The sequence below is a fragment of the Macaca thibetana genome, chromosome 17 (assembly GCF_024542745.1).
Source record: "Macaca thibetana thibetana isolate TM-01 chromosome 17, ASM2454274v1, whole genome shotgun sequence".
In the NCBI taxonomy this organism is placed as follows: domain Eukaryota; kingdom Metazoa; phylum Chordata; class Mammalia; order Primates; family Cercopithecidae; genus Macaca; species Macaca thibetana.
Window position 1 is genome coordinate 7,257,252 of NC_065594.1, and position 17,791 is coordinate 7,275,042.

At 53.1% G+C, this 17,791-nt stretch overlaps 2 protein-coding genes across 3 annotated transcripts; both read right to left on the minus strand.

The window, feature by feature from the left end:
• Positions 1 to 1,964: 1,964 nt before the first annotated feature.
• LOC126940760 (uncharacterized) lies at positions 1,965 to 2,720 on the minus strand. The gene has a single exon (XM_050766944.1). It carries the CDS (start codon positions 2,689 to 2,691, stop codon positions 2,086 to 2,088), a length of 606 nt encoding a protein of 201 aa, XP_050622901.1. The 5' UTR covers positions 2,692 to 2,720; the 3' UTR covers positions 1,965 to 2,085.
• CDX2 (caudal type homeobox 2) lies at positions 1,965 to 10,336 on the minus strand. 2 transcript variants are annotated; one of them, XM_050766907.1, is made up of 3 exons: positions 9,434 to 10,336; positions 5,865 to 6,010; positions 1,965 to 4,380 (listed from the first exon to the last, which is right to left on the minus strand). In XM_050766907.1, exons 1-3 carry the CDS (start codon positions 9,972 to 9,974, stop codon positions 4,126 to 4,128), a joined length of 942 nt encoding a protein of 313 aa, XP_050622864.1. In that variant the 5' UTR covers positions 9,975 to 10,336; the 3' UTR covers positions 1,965 to 4,125. The 2 variants fall into 2 exon arrangements, with proteins under 2 accessions (XP_050622864.1, XP_050622865.1); XM_050766908.1 differs by having other exon boundaries at positions 5,869 to 6,010; positions 9,434 to 10,283.
• Between the last annotated feature and the right edge of the window lie 7,455 nt (positions 10,337 to 17,791).

Here is a 17,791-nt window from a genome sequence, read left to right on the forward strand (position 1 = left end):
TATCATAATTTGAGAAATTATCTTGCTCAAAAGCTCTTTGTAAGGACTCTCCAGCACTTTGCAGAATACAGTACAAGAAGCAGCTCATATTGTGACTAGGGTCTAGTTATAAGCATACAATGCTATCCTGGCTTACATTAATTACCTCATTGGATCCCCATGTTACAGATAAGGAAGTGGTAGCTCAGAGGTTGGGGCCTTCCGAAGGTCAGTAAGCTAGTAAATAGCAACCTGTCTCTAAAACGAGGTGCAAAGAGTGGCCCTAAAAATATATATAACTTTTTGACCAAAAATTAGCTGGGCATGGTGGCCTGCGCCTGGAGCTGAGGCAGGAGACTCGAATCCAGGAGGTGGAGGTCACTGAGCTGAGATCACTCCACTGCACTCCAGCTTGGGCGACTGAGTGAAACTCCATCTCAGAAAATAACTAACTAAGTAAATAAACAAATAAAATAACTTTCCTTGCCATTCTGTGGCTGAGACTTCTTTCATTTCTACTTGTTGCTTCTTTTTTTTTCTGAGTAGTTGTGAATAACAACAGCAAGAATATTGCTATGTGCATATTTAGATTGTTAGTTAATATTAGTTTTCTTCACTGATGTAGACCCCTTTCTGCATATTATTAGAAAGAAGTGAAACACATTGCAATGAAATATTCGTCGCTTTCATTAGCAGTCCATCGTGTTAACTTTATTGGATGAATATGACAAAGCTACGAATTGTTCACGGCGGGGAGTCGGGTGGGGCGGAGACTCAGGCTGTTTATTCTCCATAAATACTTTTTTGTTTGTTTGTTTGTTTTTGAGGCGGAGTCTCTGTCGCCCCGGCTGGAGTGCAGTGGCTTGGATCTTGGCCCACTGCAACCTCCAAGACTCCCGGGTTCAAGTGATTCTCCTGCCTCAGCCTCCTGAGTAGCTGGGATTACCGGAGCGCGCCACGATGCCCAGCTAATTTTTGTATTTTTAGCAGAGACGGGTTTTCGCCATGTTGGCCAGGCTGGTTTCGAACTCCTGACCTCAAGTGATTCACCCGCCTCTGTCTCTCAAAGTGCTGAGAGTACAGGCGTGAGCCACCGCGCCCGGCCAATAGAAAACTTTTTTTGACCTCAGTTCCACAATACTGATAGGTTTTATTCCCATAGTTATCCTAAATTTCCGGTCTTACCATATATTAATACTGTGTCCACATTACTGTAAGTTTAGGAAGAAAACATCTTGTGCAAAATGACCCTTTTAGAAAGGTATAGTCCCTCTCTGCCAATTTTGTTTTTCTTAAACATTCAACAAATCCAAGAATCTCCCCTGCCTGACTTAGTTTGAACTTAGTTTCAACAGGCCCACGGCCAACGTAGAAAAATCTTGCAGCGCCCGGGTTTGGGCTCAGCCAGAGTTGGGAGAGGCGCTTGCCCCTCCCAGCTGGGTGAAAACAGGAACCTTTCCGGGTCCACGAGCCCAAGCCCCATCTCTTCCCAGAGCGCGCGCGCCCTCTGGCGCCTGAGCCGACTACTGGACGCGGTGGAGGCGTGGGATTCGGAGGCCCGCACCCCCAGCTCTGCGCTGGAGGCTCCAGGATCCGCGAGGTCATCTGGTCTCAAATAACCTCAGGCGCCCCTGTGCAGGCCTCCCTAAACTCCTCGAGCTGCGCTGCCACTCGTGCCACATCCCTCGTTCCGTAGGTATTGCTCCCGGAGTCACACAGTTGGCGTTAGAAGCGCGGTGGCCTCACTTGCCGGAGAGGGTCCTGGTTTTGCACCTTTTTCCGTGGCGCAGGAGGCTTGCCAGGCGCTCGCAGCAGCGAGCCCGGTGCTTGCATCTCAGAGAGCAGCCGAGCTCCTTTCCCTGGCCCCGTACCCGCGTACAAGGGGACCTAGCCCCGGGAAGGGGAAGAACTTGTAATCGCTTGCAGCGGGACAAGGTCGACTTTTGAACCTCTAACCACTAAGCAAACAACCCATGTGCTCTTGCTCCACTGTCCAAACAGGGTTTATTGACAGGCGTTTCACGGCAACGCATAGCAACCGCAGTGGCTAGGGGGCGGGCGTGTGGGCGCGGCCGGGGCGCGGGGAGACCTGCGGGGCACCGGGGCTCAGACCGGCCCTGACCCGGGACCCCTCGCCCAGCGGACCCGGACAAGGCTTCCTCCTCTGCCCGGCACCCCCCAACCCCGCGCCCCACACTCCTGCCTCTGGTTTCGAAGCCAGGCGCCCGCGGGCCAGGCCACCGGAGCCCCTTTCCCAATCCTGGAGCTGTATACGCCACCCGGAAGGGCTGCGGAATTGGAGAGGTGCTGCAGAGGGTCTGTACCTCTTGCTGTCTCCCGGCTCTGCTCATCCTCCCCAACTGCCCTTAAGGCGCCTCCGTGGGCACGCTGATTAGGCTCTCGGATGTTGGTGGGGAGATCGAAACGAAGGGCTAAGCGCCCCTTGCCCAGGTCCTGCCCGGAACGCTGAGCTCGGTGGCCTCCAGGATCAAAAATCTCAAAGACTGCACCCCGGTGCCCAGTGGATCGGCCAACTGACAAGCAACTGTCACTAAAAGGATCATTTTCTATTGGGTCTTGCAATCTTGTTTGTGGGGTGATTGGGTGGGAAGTGGGGCGCGGTCCGGGATAAGGAAACTGCGAGGACAGAAGAAAGTGGAGGTAGAAAGGGCTCACAGAAATGCCCAGTGATTTACAGAAGACTAAATTCATGGAAGTGCTGTCTTGGGAAAGTAGGGGGATTTTTTAAAAAAATTTAATGCTCACATTTAACTAGCTGGGTTGTGGGGTGTCCTTAGGAGGGAGTCACTGCAGAAGGGAACTGCCTGCTGTTTGCAAAAAGCCTCCATGTGGATTTGGTGAGATGCTATGACGGGGCCCTCTCACCCCCACCCCCCATAATTTCTGGCTGCTGGGAAGCAGCTGGCCATTCAGATGTGCATTTTGCCCAAAGGCACCCCCAGGAGAGCCACGCATTCCTAGGCTGGGCTCAGGCTTGGGGGCAGGGAAGGTCTCAGAACCTGCTCCTTCAGGCTTCTGATGCTCTGGGGTAAAATGAGCCTGTCCTGATAATCTCCACTCCCTCTCTGAATTTTCCAAATCAGCTCGCAAGCAAAGAAGATATTTCATTTCTTTAAAAAATAGTTGCAGACAAAATCTGAAGATAAATACAGAATCTGAAATCTGGAAAGCTCATTTATCTCTTTTTCTTTTTAGAAAAAATTCAACTGTGTTCAAATACTCCCCACTTCCCTTCACCATATCACTTCTTCCCCCCTGGATCCAGAAGGCTTTGAAAACTCTGGCTTGGATGTTACACAGACCAACAACCCAAACAGCAGCAACAACAACACAAACCCCCCAACCCCCTTCTTCATCAGCCCCAAGATTGCGAAAATGACAGGAAGTCCAGGCTGGCTCTGGCATTTATAGCACTGACATACATTCAGCCCAGAGAAGCTCTGGTGACAGGTTCTCTAAACAAGTCCCTGTTTGGGCCCCCTGGTCAGGCCTGGAGTCCAATAACCACCCGTCATACCACACCCTGTGCATACACCAGCCAAGCCTTTCCTGGTCTGGGAAGGGAAGAGAAAAAAGACACAGGCCACCTGGGGGTTCTGCAGTCTTTGGTCAGTCCAACTTTCTATCTTAGCTGCCTTTTTGGCTTCTGCAGTGTAAACCTTGCCTGCCCGGAGGCAGGAGGCCCAGCTGGACCTCCGAGGGCCATGAGCAGGCTGGCCTCAAGCTTGCTGTTCCCCTAAGTCCCTCTCTCCCCTCAGCTCTAGCCAGAGGTGCAGCCTGCAGATCTAGGATGAGAAGAGCTGGGGAGGAGGCTGAAGGCCTCGTTGGTGTGGTCAGTCCAGGCAATGCTTCTGCCAGTCCTGAATGAAGCCCAGTGGTGGCTCTCTGTCTTCTCAGTGGCAGAGAGAGCCGGATGGGAAAAAGTAAAAAATCTGGGAGAGTATATTTCTTGAGGCCCCAAATCCCACTTGTCTTACTCCCGGCTCCCATTTTTCCTCGGAGAGCCAGGTTTGTAGGTCTACGGCTGTGGGTGGGAGGGGAGGGGTCTCTCCTGAGGAGTTTTGCAGAGTCCACGCTCCTCATGGCTCAGCCTGGAATTGCTCTGCTGCTGCAGACTCCTGTGGGTCACTGGGTGACAGTGGGGTTTAGCACCCCCCCAGTTGGCCCCAGAACCCCAGGGACAGAGCCAGGCACTGAGGCTTGCAGGGAAGACACCGGACTCAAGGGCTCCTGGACACTTCTCAGAGGACCTGGCTGAGGCTGGGGAGGCTGTGGTGGCGGCGGAGGCGGCTGCGGCGGCTGCTGCTGCTGTTGCTGCTGCAACTTCTTCTTGTTGATTTTCCTTTCCTTTGCTCTGCGGTTCTGAAACCAAATTTTAACCTAGAAATGGAAAGGTGGAGAAAAGCACATGGTGGTGAAGATGCCAGGGAAAAGAGGAATAGTACCCAGCAGTATCATCAACATCTTCCGCTCCAACTACAGAACTCCAAGTCCTTCTAGAAGCTTTCTTTGGGCGTCCCCATAACAGCCCAGCCCTGGATCTGTTCTCAGTTCCAATTCAGCCTCATGGGGAAGAGTCTTCCTCCTTCCTTGCTCCCTGGGTTTGCTTTCAAAGCAACTTTTATCTATGCATTTACTGGACAAGTGTAAAGTCTCAGAACCAAGGAAAACAGAAACTGCAAGGCCCTGTCTACACAGCAAAGGGAGGCCAGTGCTGGGTGGTGTACTTCAAATGGCAACCTTTGACCCCTCAAAGCTAAACTAAAATGTAATTTTCCTCACCTTAGAGCTGAAAATGAGATTTAATTGTGTGGCTTCCTGGCTGTGAAGTTGGCCTGTTTTTCTAGACGATATAAATAAAATGTTCATGAACCAAGTCTTGTCCCTGTAGTTTTTATGAGAGGCTGAGTATTTTATTTAGTTTATTTTCTTAGGTACAGTGCTAGAAACAAAGAGAATAGGTCTTTAATATGTCTTTATAGACCCAAATGGAATTCTGGATTAAACTAACACCCCTGGCTTTTTTTCACACTTTCTATATCCCTCAAAAGAGAGAGAAAAAAAAATCAACAACATCAAAAAAAGAGGACTAAAGGTAGAAGGGGACCTTTAAAAAAGTACTCCAGGGCTAGGCACAGTGGCTCACACCTGTAATCTCAGCACTTTGGGAGGCTGAGGCAGGTGGATTGCCTGAGGCCGGGAATTGGAGACCAGCCTGACCAACATGGAGAAACCCGATCTCTACTAAAAATACAAAATTAGCCGGGTGTGGTGGTGCATGCCTGTAGTCCCAGCTACTTGGGAGGCTGAGGCAGGAGAATCGCTTGAACCTGGGAGACAGAGGTTGCAGTGAGCCGAGATCACGCCATTGCACTTCAGCCTGGGCAACAAGAGCAAAACTACATCTTGGGGGTAAAAAAAAAGTACTCCAGGCCAGGCATGGTGGTTCACACCTGTAATCTCAGTACTTTAGGAGGTCAAGACAGGAGGATCACTTGGAGTTTGAGACCAACCTGGGTAAGACGGTGAGACCATCTCTGTAAAAAATTTAAACATTAGCCAGTCATGGTGGCTGGAGCCTGTAGTCCAAGCTAGTTAGGTGACTGAGGCAGGAGGATCCCTTCAGCTCAGGAAGTCAGGGCTACAGTCAGCTATGATTGTACCACTACACTCCAGTCTGGGCCACAAAGCAAGACCCCATCTCTATTTAAAAAAAAAAAAAAAAAGTGCTCCAAAGACGAATGCTTGCATCCTCCTGCTTCAGTCTCTCCACAGATTTAGATGGCCCCTGCAGCCAGATTTTCTAACTCTCATGGTCCTCTCCCAGGCAGTGGCCCGCCCGGAGGGAGCTAGGCGGTCCCCACCTGCCTCTCAGAGAGCCCCAGCGTGGCGGCCAGCTCGGCTTTCCTCCGGATGGTGATGTAGCGGCTGTAGTGAAACTCCTTCTCCAGCTCCAGCCGCTGGTGGTCCGTGTACACCACTCGGTATTTGTCTTTCGTCCTGGTTTTCACTGTGGAGGAAGGAGAAGTGAGGGCTGAGAACTGCAAGGCAGCCCATCAGTCATGGGTAATGACAAACCTCCCTAACCCAGGGACATTTCTCTTCCTCCACCACCCCAGGGGGCCCGGGTTTGGCTGGTTCCTGCCAAGTCTGACAAGACCCCCCAGAGGGTCCTGTGGGGGGAGGGTGTGAGGCTAGTGGAGGCAACTAAACTAACCTTAGTATTAAGTGGTTTTTAAAAATTAAGAAAAGTGGAAACCTAATTCACACAGAAGATAACAGAATGTAACCACCCTTTCAGTAAACCAAATACAGTACTGGCATATATTTGACACCAACGGAAAGGGGGCAGGGTGAAGTGGCCAGGATCCTGGAAACATCTAGATTTCCAGGTCTAACAGAGATGGAAGCCCACTCCGAAAACAGCTGTCATTGTGGGCACATGTTGTAGAGGAGGTGTGGGGGTTACTACTTTGCTTTACTACAAGTGGAAAGCAGGGTACAGGAGCTGACAAGTCGCCGGAATCATCCCCCAGACACACCAGGCCCATCTGGTGGAATTCTGAGCTGGGCTCTGGCAGAGGGAACAGGCAGCAAACCCCTCCGGCTAGGGACACTTTATACCTGCCCAATCCAGGTTTGGCGTTTGGTACTTTTGCTTTTTTGACCCTCCATTTATTCCTGCTGCAAACCTGGCCAGAGTTATCCTGACCAGTGATCTATGCTCATTGGATTGAGTCAACATATTAAATCCTAGATTGATTGTTTTACTGAAGGGCCTTGACAAATAGTGTCCACAATGTTGGAGCAGGCCCGAGCCTGGCGTCTCCACCAGGTCTGTCTTGGCTCAGCCCTTGGCAGAGCCCTGGCCAGAAGCTGTTCTCTCTGGCTCCGTCCCACTTTTGGGTCTTCTTGCAGCTGAACAGGTTCAATCTCCCAGTGCCCAGTCCCACAGAAAGATCTGAAGGGCCTGGGAGTTGCCTGGAGGTGTTTAATGTCCCGCAGGCTGACTTTGTTCAGGTAAAACTCTTTGCAAACCACAACAAAAGCGTCCTGGGAAGATACAGGCCTGATCAGAGGGAGCTCCCCGGAGCCGCTGAAAGGGGAACACAGCCGCAAACAATGCAGGACAAGGCGATCTTATCAAAGAAAAGCCCTTTCAATGCCTTAATAACAACCACATTCTGTTTGAATTACCACTACTGAGCAAATGGCGGCCCCGGCTTTCATCCCCCTCCCCACCAGGCGTATTAACATAAACACGGCCCTGCAGGCGCATTTGAATGGCCCGACCCCGCGCCTGCTATGAAAGTAGGGGGAACTAACGCGACTTTCTCCGCGGTGGACGCTCGGACACGCGTGACCGCCTCAAACCCACTCCAGGCCATTGGTACTCGCCCCTTTTTACAGATGAGGAAATGGAGAATCAGACCAGGTCACGCAGACAACATCAGGCGGGGTTGGCACCGGAGCCTGATTGGAGCCACAGAGGACACCCCCGGAGCTGGGGCTCAGGGCAGTTCCCTCAGCCGAACACCCCAGGAGGGAGACTCGCCTGGAAGTACCTTGGAGCGACCCTTGCTCGGGTGCTGCCCCTTCAGTGTCCCAGACGGGCTGGGCAACGCGATGACCAGACCCTGTGCGCTCTTCGGCCCGCGCCCCACACCCCCTGGGAACCTAGGAGCGGGGCTGTGGAGGGGTGGGATGAGAGGGACTTGTCAGAATTCATTATTGACTGCGAAAGTCACCACCCTCTTTCCGGGCCCTAAAAGAGACAATGGCAGGGCCGGGAAGGTGTATATCAAAGCAGGCCAGGCCGCGTCCCCCCCATCCACCCCTTGACAGATGACGCTCCGCAGAGGAGCCTGGCTCCGGCCAGCGGGCTGCGGCCACCCCACATTAACATCACAAGGGCACCCGGCGCCGACTGCGGCCTTGCCACCTCGGCGCAGGACTTCACATCTGCTGACCTCGCGGCCTGGGCTCTGGCGGCTTCCCTCCCGCCCCCTTCCAGGCCCTCACCCCGCGGCCACTCTCCCGGGACACGCAAAAGTCTTCCTTAGGGCGTGCGCGACCTCCGCCAACCGCTCCCCAGACATGCGCTGTAGAAAGTGGGTCTTTGGGAGCCAGGATCTGGGAGCCCCTGCCAGGAGGAAGGCGCCTCCTCTTGGAGAAGGGACCAAACCAAAGCTCTGGGGCCCACCCGAGGCTGATCTGTGGCCTTCTCCCCGGACGGCCGCATTCCCACCAGGACTCTCCCTAGCATGTGCACAGTGATGCAGAAACCGATGCCCAGAGGCAGCCCCCAAAGGGCGCTTTGATTTATACTAGCTGTAATTGGCTATAAACTTCTGCCAAGTGCCCATAACCAGCGTGCCTGCCCAATTGGGGCAGCAAGGAGCGAAGCAAGAAAAGCGGAAGCGCTGAGGGCTGTGGAAAGACTTGATGAAATAAAGGGGGCACTCAACTAGGACTCTCCCCACCGCACTTCCTTGCCACCTCTAAGCACTCTCGAACACCAGAAGGGGCAGACCCGGAGTCAATGAGCCCCACAGTGCGGCAAACCTAGGATCTTTTTCAGATGCACACACACACTCAAAGACATCCCTGACGCCCTTTAAAGGAAGCTGTGGGAAAATGACCCCTACCTGGAGCAGCGGCTTAATTTCCACCAGGGTTTCCTCCCCGTCTCCCTGCTCTCTCCGCAGACGACTGCCCCTCCGTTTCTTGCCCCTACCCCTCCAGCTTTTGCTTGAAATGACCCCTTCACAGGTCAGAGGTTCAGAGACGGGGCGCGCCCCCGTCGCCTTAGCAGCTGGGGCCAGCACCTTCTTCCCAGCGACAGCAGCTCTACCTGGTCTGTCTGCTCGCTCTACCTTGAATTGGCCTGAATGGCCAAACACTGTCCCACGCACAGCCTAGCCGTCCCCCGACACCCCCCAACCCCCTCCAGGTCAATTCTCTTATTAGATGGCTCAGATGGGGAAAGAGAGAGCGGAAAGAAATGGCCTAGATCTAGCCCAAGAAGGTTCGAGCCTCCCTCTCTCCTCCGCGGCCAGGAGCCACGCAAGCAATGCATGCGGCAGCAAGTGGGGGAGCACGCGATTCTGCCCTCGTCCAGCAGTGCTCACGCCGACATTCCCTAGAGCTTCCCGAAGATGTCCCGGGGTTGCGAATGAGGAGCTATTGAAAAGAGGACGCCTGAACACGGTGTTGTGAGACTCATAATATTCCTTCCCAGGCTCTGTAGGTCAGAGAAGCCCCGAGGGTCCAGAGGCCCCCGAATTTGTTCCCGGACCGTGTCCCTCCTGGCGCGGAGCTCCCAGACAGCCCGGGACGCCCCTGTGCGTAACGGACGGGCGGACGCGCAGCAGCCAGTGGCTCGGCCCGCGCCTTCCCAAGCAGGGTCGGGCAGGGCGCAGCCTCGGCTTACCTTGGCTGCCGAGGGACTGCTGCGTCGGCTTCCGCATCCACTCGCACAGGTTCCGCCGCTGGCCGCCGGGGGACAGCTGCTCGGCAGCAGCGGTGGCGGCGGGCCCAGGAGGGCCGGGGTTGAGCGTTTGCAGCAACCCAGAAGCGCAGGAAGGCGCGGCGGCCGGGTGGTGCGGGTGGTGATGCGCGTGGTGGTGCGGGTGGTAGTCAGCGGGGCTGCTGTAGCCCATGGTGGCGGCCGGGGAGCCCCCGTTGAGGCCGTGAGCCACGGCGTTGGCGGCGGCCGCGGCGCCTCCGGGCGCGTAGCCATTCCAGTCCTCCCGGAGTGGGGCGCCGTACGCTGCCGGCCAAGACGGCCCTGGGGACTGCGCGCTGTCCAAGTTCGCTGCCGCTGCAGCCGCGGCCGCCACGTGATAACCGCCGTAGTCCGGGTATTGCGGGGGGCTGACGAAGTTCTGCGGCGCCAGGTTGAGGCCGCCAGAGTGGCGTACGGAGCTAGGGTACATGCTCACGTCCTTGTCCAGGAGGTAGCTCACGTACATGGTGGCGAGGGCCCGGGAGCAGACCTCACCATGCTGCCTGGGAACGGACGCTGGAGGCTGCCGGGGGGCACGAAGGGAAAGGGGCGAGGGGGCTCGAGGAGCGGCGGGTGGCTGCGCCCCAGCCTGCGGTGCTCTGCTGGCTCCTCGCGGCGCTTCTGCCTCCGAGGCGGTCCCTCCCTCTGGCCTGCCTCCTCCCTCCCTCTCTTTCTTCCTTCTTTCCTCCCACCTCCTTCCCACTAGGCTGCAGAGGCGGGGAAGACCCGCCACAGGCTGGCGTGCGGAGCCCCAGGCCGGCGGCCTTCCGTGATTAACGAGTGTTTACAAGACTCTATTAGTAATGACACAGACACCAATGGTTGGAGACGTCGAGGCGCAGCGCGCACTCAACGCACAACCCCCTGAAACATAATTTGCATTTTAAAAGATAAGGGGGGGGGAGGTTCGTGAGAGGGCAGCGACCTGATCACAGCTAAATATTCAAACCTTTATTGTTAAGAGCTTCCTCCTTCCAACCTGGTGCACTTTAACCTCCAATCACAGGTTCAAAGAATGAAATCAAGAGACTTACAAAAGACAGGGGAAGAGAAAAGGCTATCTTGGTGGGAATCTGAGCTTGGAGACAGGAGCAGTGGTTGTTTATGCATTTGCAGGGAAGGGGGCGGTCAAGAAACTCCTTCTGTCCCAAAGAGAAAAGAAAAGAGAAACCATTGCTTTGATGAAAACGTTTCTGACCAACCTGGTAGGTGACAAGCAGAGAGCCCTAAGAGATGGGCCATTCCTTCCCGCCCTGTGCTCCTGGCCCGGACGACTGCAGCCCTAAACAACTGTCACCTCCAATCAGTTATTTTCTTGCCCAAGGAAATTACTCGCCCTCCGTACAAGATAAATTATGATCCGAGATTCAGGCTGCATCTCTGACTTCATCTTACGTTTGAGATTTGAGTTAAAGCGATTTATTGATAAACGTTTACATTCAAGAATCAAAAGTTTTAAACTACAAAAGTAATGGGCATGTGGTAGAAGTTAGGCTAGTGGTTATTGGCGTGCATAAGGAGGCGAACTAGGGGATCGCTGGTAACGCTGTTTCTTAGGCTGCTGGTTACATGGAGTGTCAGTTTGTGAAAATTCATTGAGCTACACTTGTATTTTTCTTATACTTGCATAAGTGGTTAACAATGAAGGAAAAGAGAATTTCTGCTAATACTTACCTAGGTATTTATGTGTCTTACATCATACCTATATCTTTAAAACTCTTTGTCCTTTACAAAGTGAAACATTCTCCTAAGAAATTTATTTTTCATCTCCAGGAGATCACAAGGCAACTCAGGGCCGTTATTAACGATTGTTAATGAAAAGCTCTGAGTTGAGAAAGGATCTCTCTCGGTTTGGGAAGCGCTGCGGCCAAGGGGCCTAGGGCTGGGAGCGACCGCCTTGGGGACCGGAGCCGCGCAGCCGGGAATCTGGAGCTACCCCGACAGGAGCGCGGAGGCGGCGAGATTCGGCTCTCGCGCGCGCGCAACTGGGTTTCAACAACAGCGTGGAGTGGGCCTGCGGCCGCCGTTCACCTCCTATACCAGCCTTTGACAGCGCTGCCAGATTCGGGAATGAGGATCACTGCGGCGAGGCCCGGCGGGCTGGGCAGCCTGACTCGGTGGCTTTGAGCGCTCTCAGAACCCGCGGGCGCTCGCGGCACTCCTGGAGACCTGCACTTGTCTGTTATTGTCAAGCGTTTCGCTCGGATATTTGTCACCATCGCCTTCATCCTGTCATTTCTGGGGTGCTCTCCAGTGTCGTTTATCTCCCTTGAGCCTCACATCCCCCTAGGATTTAGAACAAAACCTAGGAGGTGTTTTTATCCTCCCCATTTTACAGGTGACAACCAGCAAGTTGCCTCTGCAGACACACCTGAAAACGATCAGAACTAACCTAGGGCTGCGGGATCCCCTGTTTTTGGTTCCTCCCACCCTTCGTGTTTGTAAGGAAGAAGGCTAAAAATGAGGGTGGTGGGGTACTCAGGGGCCAAGGAGCTGTGCACTCAAGAGGTGGGAGACCGAGCCGGTCCTCCTGGGGGACTTCCAGGGCCTGGCCTGGACAACCGAGTGTCATCGGACTTCCAGAGAAATAAAACCGGATGTAAATTACAAACCCTGTTACAAAACCCAAATCATTGAGAGAAGGGCAGTAGGGGAGGTCCACAGACCTGATGGGGCGGGAATGTGGGAGGTTAAGTGGTGGGCACTTCGAACTTTTGATCTAGCAAACATCTTCCTCCTCTTCCTGGAGACACAATTCCCCTTTCCATCCCCCACGTTCCCCCCTTCCCAGGCCTGAGTTCTGGAAGCCGAGGCTGAGGCTCCAGCCTATGTCTTCGGAATGCGGGCATTCTTTGGAACAATCACTTTATTAGGGACAGCCATTCCCTCCGCCCTGTGGTGGCCGCTTCCTGCGTTTTTATGGCCCAGGCTGCCGGCCTCTGGCTAATTGTCCCCATTTTCCAGCTGTGTCTCTGTGCTGTGCCCTGAAGAAATGGCTCTGGCCTGCTCATCCAACTGCTTTGGGAGCGGGCAGGGCTGCTGTGGTCCCTCAGGTCAAGCCAGGCCCCAGAGCAGGCCAAGCCACAGGGAAGCCTGAGGCTCACTTGGAGTGCTCCAGCCATGGAAAGGAAATCATTGTGAAAACGAACATTTCCCTCACTGCAAAAATGGGTCTCCTTAGCAATGGCATGGCACAGCTGTGGTCCCAGGGTCTAGACTGTTCGGTGAGGGGAAAGGAGCTGGTAAATGATGTCCTCGGACAAGCTTCTCAGAATGTATGCATCCCTGTACATCCAGATTGCTCTCAGCCAGGAGAGGGCCCAGCTGGGTCCCTGAAAAGGCAGGGTTGTGGGAAGTCAGAGAAGGGTAGAAGGTGGCTGACAAAACTCTAGGAGCCTGGTCATCTTTGCCATTAGAGAGTCCTGGCCCCTAGCAGTTTGGTGCCCCATGACTGGCCTCTGGAAAGCAGTTTGGTGCCCCATGACTGGCTCTGCTCAGGGGCAGCCTCTCCAGCTTCTAAGCACAGGCCTGTGTCCCTAGGAGGAAGCAGAAGCCACCCACATCAGGGCTCCATGCAGGGCTTTCCTAGTCCTAGGCCCCAGGTGCTTGGCAGCTTTCTTAGGAGCCTTTTGGCCTGCACTGAGCAGCCCACGGGAAGGGAAGGGGGGTGGTCATTCTTTACCCCTTGATGCCAGAGGTGCCCTTCCACCCTGTAAGTCCTGCTGCTGGGCCAGAGAAGCCTGCAGCAACTCACTCTGGGAGAGGCAAACTTGTTTGGGAAGCTCCGGCCTGCGGTTGGCCTGGGGCTGAAACTGCAACTCCACAAAGCCAGAGCTAGAGCTGACATCTAAGGCAGAAAAGGGTGGGGGAGAAAAGAGACCCTGGTAAATGAAGCAACAGTAAAACTGCAGGAGTGGCCACGATCAGGTTATCAAAAGGACGCCTCTGTTACTGACAGTGTAGGGGCCATTCCACATTCTTCAGAAAGGGACCAGGCACGCAGGATCCTGGCTGGTGGCAAGGGCAGGGGCCACAAAGGGGGTGGGACGCAGGAGGCTGCTGGAAGGGCAGGCTGCCCCTCCAGGTGGATGAAACACTCCTTAAATCCAGACAGCATTGACATAGCTCCCTCCCTGCTCAATGGTCCTAGTATTTGCTCTGACTAAGGGGACCCTGCTCTGCCTGATAATTGTGGCTCCTGGAAACTGGGGAGCCCAGTGACTAACATAGCCCAGTTAGGGCAGGCCATCTCTACCCACCTGAGCATGTAAGTTGATTTTCTGAATCTTTTTTAGATCAAGAAAATTGTCCAGCCAGGCACAGGGGCTCACACCTGTAATCCCAGCACTTTAGGAGGCTGAGGCAGGAGGATCACTTGAGCCCAGGAAAGCGAGACCTTATCTCTATAAAAAAAATTTAAAAATTAGCTGGGTGTGGTGATGTGCACCTATAGCCTCAGCTTCTTGGGAGGCTGAGGTTGGAGGATGGCTTGAGCCCAGGAGTTCGAGGTTACAGTGAGTTATGGTTGCGCCACTGCACTGTAGCCTGGGTGACAGAGGGAGACCCTGTCTCTAAAAATTTTTTTTTAATTTGAAAAAAGGACAATAAAATTATCCAAATAATGTAGTATTCTATACCTTGCACAGGAAACTCTTACCTTGCATTGACCTGAATTCCAGGGATAATTAAGGAGTGAAAAGGAAGAGAATGTCAGCTGACAAAATTATTCAGCTTGGCCATCTATACGGCTGTGGAAAAACAGCTCAATCTCTACTCAATTCGGAGTTTAGGGAGTCTTTCAGCCATTGCACTCAATCAGCCATCTACTCACACAAAGAAAGGCTCAGTAATGGTTCGTTTGACCCCAACAACCCTGTCTTGCCCTGCCACAGCCCACTCAGCTAACATCTCTGGGAAGGAAATCAATGACAATGTCCTTTCTGTAGGGCCTCCCCAGAGTCCGCCAACTGTCCAGCCCTATCAAGCCACAATGGATCCCAACATGTCCACCCTGAACAGCAGGAAGGGACCACAGCTGCCCACAGCCACCCAGGCTTCATTCACAGCAGCAGATGTGTCCTTGCCCAGTGGAGTGAAGCATGTTTTCTTCCCAAGCAAACTGGGTGTCTGACCCTCTCTACCTGAGGAAAGGTTTCTGAATTAATGGGAGGTCATGTGGGCTAACATGTTACCACTCAGGTACTAGGCTGCAGGAGAATGCGATGAGAAAAGCCAGATGTTTTACGTTTGTTGTGAACAGACCACCAAGTTTCTGATCCAAGGCAAGGAACACCTTTTTTTTTTTTTTTTTTTCTTTTTTTTAAATTTATGCTTCTCTATCCAAAATATATTCTCACATCCAAGAGATCAAGGAAAATTAAGAGCCTCAGGAGAAAGGGTAATATTTGGGTACAGAAATCTGGTTTGGTACATTGGGTAAAAGTTAGGCAAATAAATAGTCATTGCCCATTTTCTTCCTTTCTTCTGAAACTAGGGCCTGTGGACACTGGGCATTGAATAACACATTCTGTGTGGTGGGTGAGGACAGAGGATGATTTAAATCCACAAGAGGGAGGGACTTGGAGGTCTCAAAGATTGGTGTCCCTACTGGGAACCAGGACTTCCAACCCAAAGGAAACTTCTTGATGCTAGGAGCCCAGGCTTCTCAGGCAGCACCAGCCAACGGTTACCACGTGGCTTTAGAGTGGAGAGCTTTCAATGAACATTTGTTCACTCACCATTGTCTCGTGCCTGGAATGACCTTTGTTTGCCACATGAAAATATGTTCCTAGGAAGTCCTACAGGGTAAGTTTTATGTGGCTAAGGGAAGGAGCTTAAATAAGGCTCTGCTCTTCTTGAGTTACTGGGCCCATTGGCTGGCTGCATTCCCTGGAGGGGAGCCAGGGGTCTTAAAGTCTGTTTAACCTTTCCATTTTACAAAGGTGAACCCAAGGCCCAGAGAGGTTAGATGATTTTCCCCAAGTTGCACAGCTAGCTGTTCAAGTCCCTTAAAGTAAATGAGCTACAGTATGTGTGTTCTTTGCAATCCATAGTGATCTGCATAGATGTTTATTATTACTACAGCTGCTGGTGCCACCTAGAAACATTGCACCCCAACTGCAAAACCAACTAGCACGAGTTAGAGATTCCCATTTTTCCAATCCCACCCCCCACACCAAATAGTACCAGAACAATCAGGTTCTGCTATTGCTACAGTTCTGACCACGCTCCATGCCCTATGTCTTTCACAGGCACCCCACAACTGTGGTTTATTCATTTATTGCATGAATTTTCCATAAATTCCATCCCAGATTTTTCTCCAGTTGACAAAGATGGTATCCATCTACTTTTGTCTCACAGTAAATACTTCCTTAGAAGAACTCCTCTTGGGCCGGGCACCGTGGCTCACGCCTGTAATCCCAGCACTTTGGGAGGCTGAGGTGGGTGGATCACGAGGTCAGGAGTTTGAGACCAGCCTGGCCAACACGGTGAAACCCCGTCTCTACTAAAAATACAAAAATTAGCTGGGAGTGGAGGTGCACGCCTGTAATTCCAGCTACTTGGGAGGCTGAGGCAGGAGAATCACTTGTAGCCAGGAGGCGGAGTTGGCAGTGAGCTGAGATCTCACCATTGCACTCCAGCCTGGGCAACAGGGTGAGATTCCGTCTCAAAATAAGAAGAGGAAGAGGAAGAAGAAGAAGAAGAACTCCTCTCTGTTTTTGAGTCAGAACTGATATCCTGTGGCTAATCTCTAGAAATGTGTCATATTTAAAATGGGTAAAGATTATGTATAGAATTTATGTTGCCCTTTTCCCTTTCCTTCCTTCCAATTTTAGTGTCCGTAGACATCTTTTGGGCTCACAGACCAAAATGCCTACCTTTCTGGATTAATAAAGAGGAGGCCCCATTACGTATTCCAGTTAAGTTACACAGGTGAGTGACAAGCCCAGGTCGGTTCCTGAGTTCTTATCCGGAGTTGCGTTCTTCCGTCCCTTTACTGGGAGCGTTCTCCTGCCGGGGCTTGGACATTTCCAAGGGAAGTGAAAATCCGCAAAGCCGCCCCCACTTCGTAAGGGACTGTGCCTGGAGGGTCGTCGATTTATAGAAATTGAAATCAGCTCCTTGCTTTCCAACTCTTCTTGGCCATGCCACCGTGATTGGTTTTGTTTTCTTTGCGTTTTTAACGAATTAGTAAGTAAAATATTAGTTGTTCACCCTGAAATCTGCCCTAAGCACTTCCGTACCCCCTGAAGCTCGCTGGGTGCGCCCCGGGCTGTCCCTTCCCTGAGCAGCAGGGCCTAGAGTCAATGTGCGATGATTGCTGTACAAGCTGGGGTCCACGCGGCCGGGGCTCCTCTCCCGCCTCGGGCGCACAAGAGGCCAGAAAGCGGAAAGTGGCTCTGCCAGGCCAAGGCAGAGAGAAACCCAGAGCATATCGTTATTTGAGCCAAGAGCAAGCTGCCGGAGAGAACTGCCCTGCCAGGCCGCCACAGGTGATTTGCCCACGCGAGCCACGGCCTCTGCGCAGAGCTCCTCCCGAAGGCGAGAGTCAGAGCCACCCGCGGGTTTGGTCCGGGCTCTTCCCAGCCGGGCGCCCACACCCCGCGTCCTGCGCTAGCCTTCGCGGCTGCTTATGCTCAGGTGTTTCGGAAGAGGCGCCGCGCAGCTCCAGCACCTTCTAAAGGGACAGACTCAGCATCTGCCCCCATCTGCATCGCTCCCCGCAGGAATAAACCATTTTCCGGACAAGCTTTGAACTGTTGAAATGTAACTGTGTAATTGGAGACAACAGGGTCGTCTCTGGGAGGTTCTGAGCTCATCTACGCTCATGCGGGGAACCCAGCCCTGGTGGGATCTGTGCATCTCACATGAGCTCCTTTACATACAGAACACAGACTCTGCATTTAGGGCCTCGTTTATCTAAGCTTGGGGTTTACCCCCAGCCTTGGGACAGGGTGCCTGACTACAGTGGGTTATTCTGAGTCTTAGGCCCCGCCTGTGGTATTTGGATCCTGGGTCAGAAAATCCTCTTCACCAAGCAGCAAGTTAATGTGTATGTCAGGAAATCCCCAGGTTACCCTGGCTAGAGAGAGGCAGGTGTCTGGCCCAGGCCTAGGACCCCACCATTGCTGCAGGGTCCCAAAAAATAGGAGCGAGCCATGGAAATTTCTTCATGGTGTGCACCCGGTTCTCCTACACCCAGAGACGGTGTCTAGCTACAAGCCCCGGGACGCTGGTAGCACAGCCCGCTTTCCTGGCACCTGCCCCACTACCAGCTTCTCT

What these genes read in the sequence shown, in the direction of transcription:
- LOC126940760 (XM_050766944.1), bottom strand. Translation starts at nt 2,691, where the DNA reads ATGAATTTAGTCTTCTGTAAATCACTGGGCATTTCTGTGAGCCCTTTC.
- CDX2 (XM_050766907.1), bottom strand. Translation starts at nt 9,974, where the DNA reads ATGTACGTGAGCTACCTCCTGGACAAGGACGTGAGCATGTACCCTAGC. An exon ending in GCAGTCCCTCGGCAGCCAAG is followed by an intron (nt 6,011 to 9,433) that starts GTAAGCCGAGGC and finishes CTTCCTCCACAG; the next exon opens with TGAAAACCAGGACGAAAGAC. An exon ending in TGGGGCTCTCTGAGAGGCAG is followed by an intron (nt 4,381 to 5,864) that starts GTGGGGACCGCC and finishes TTCCATTTCTAG; the next exon opens with GTTAAAATTTGGTTTCAGAA.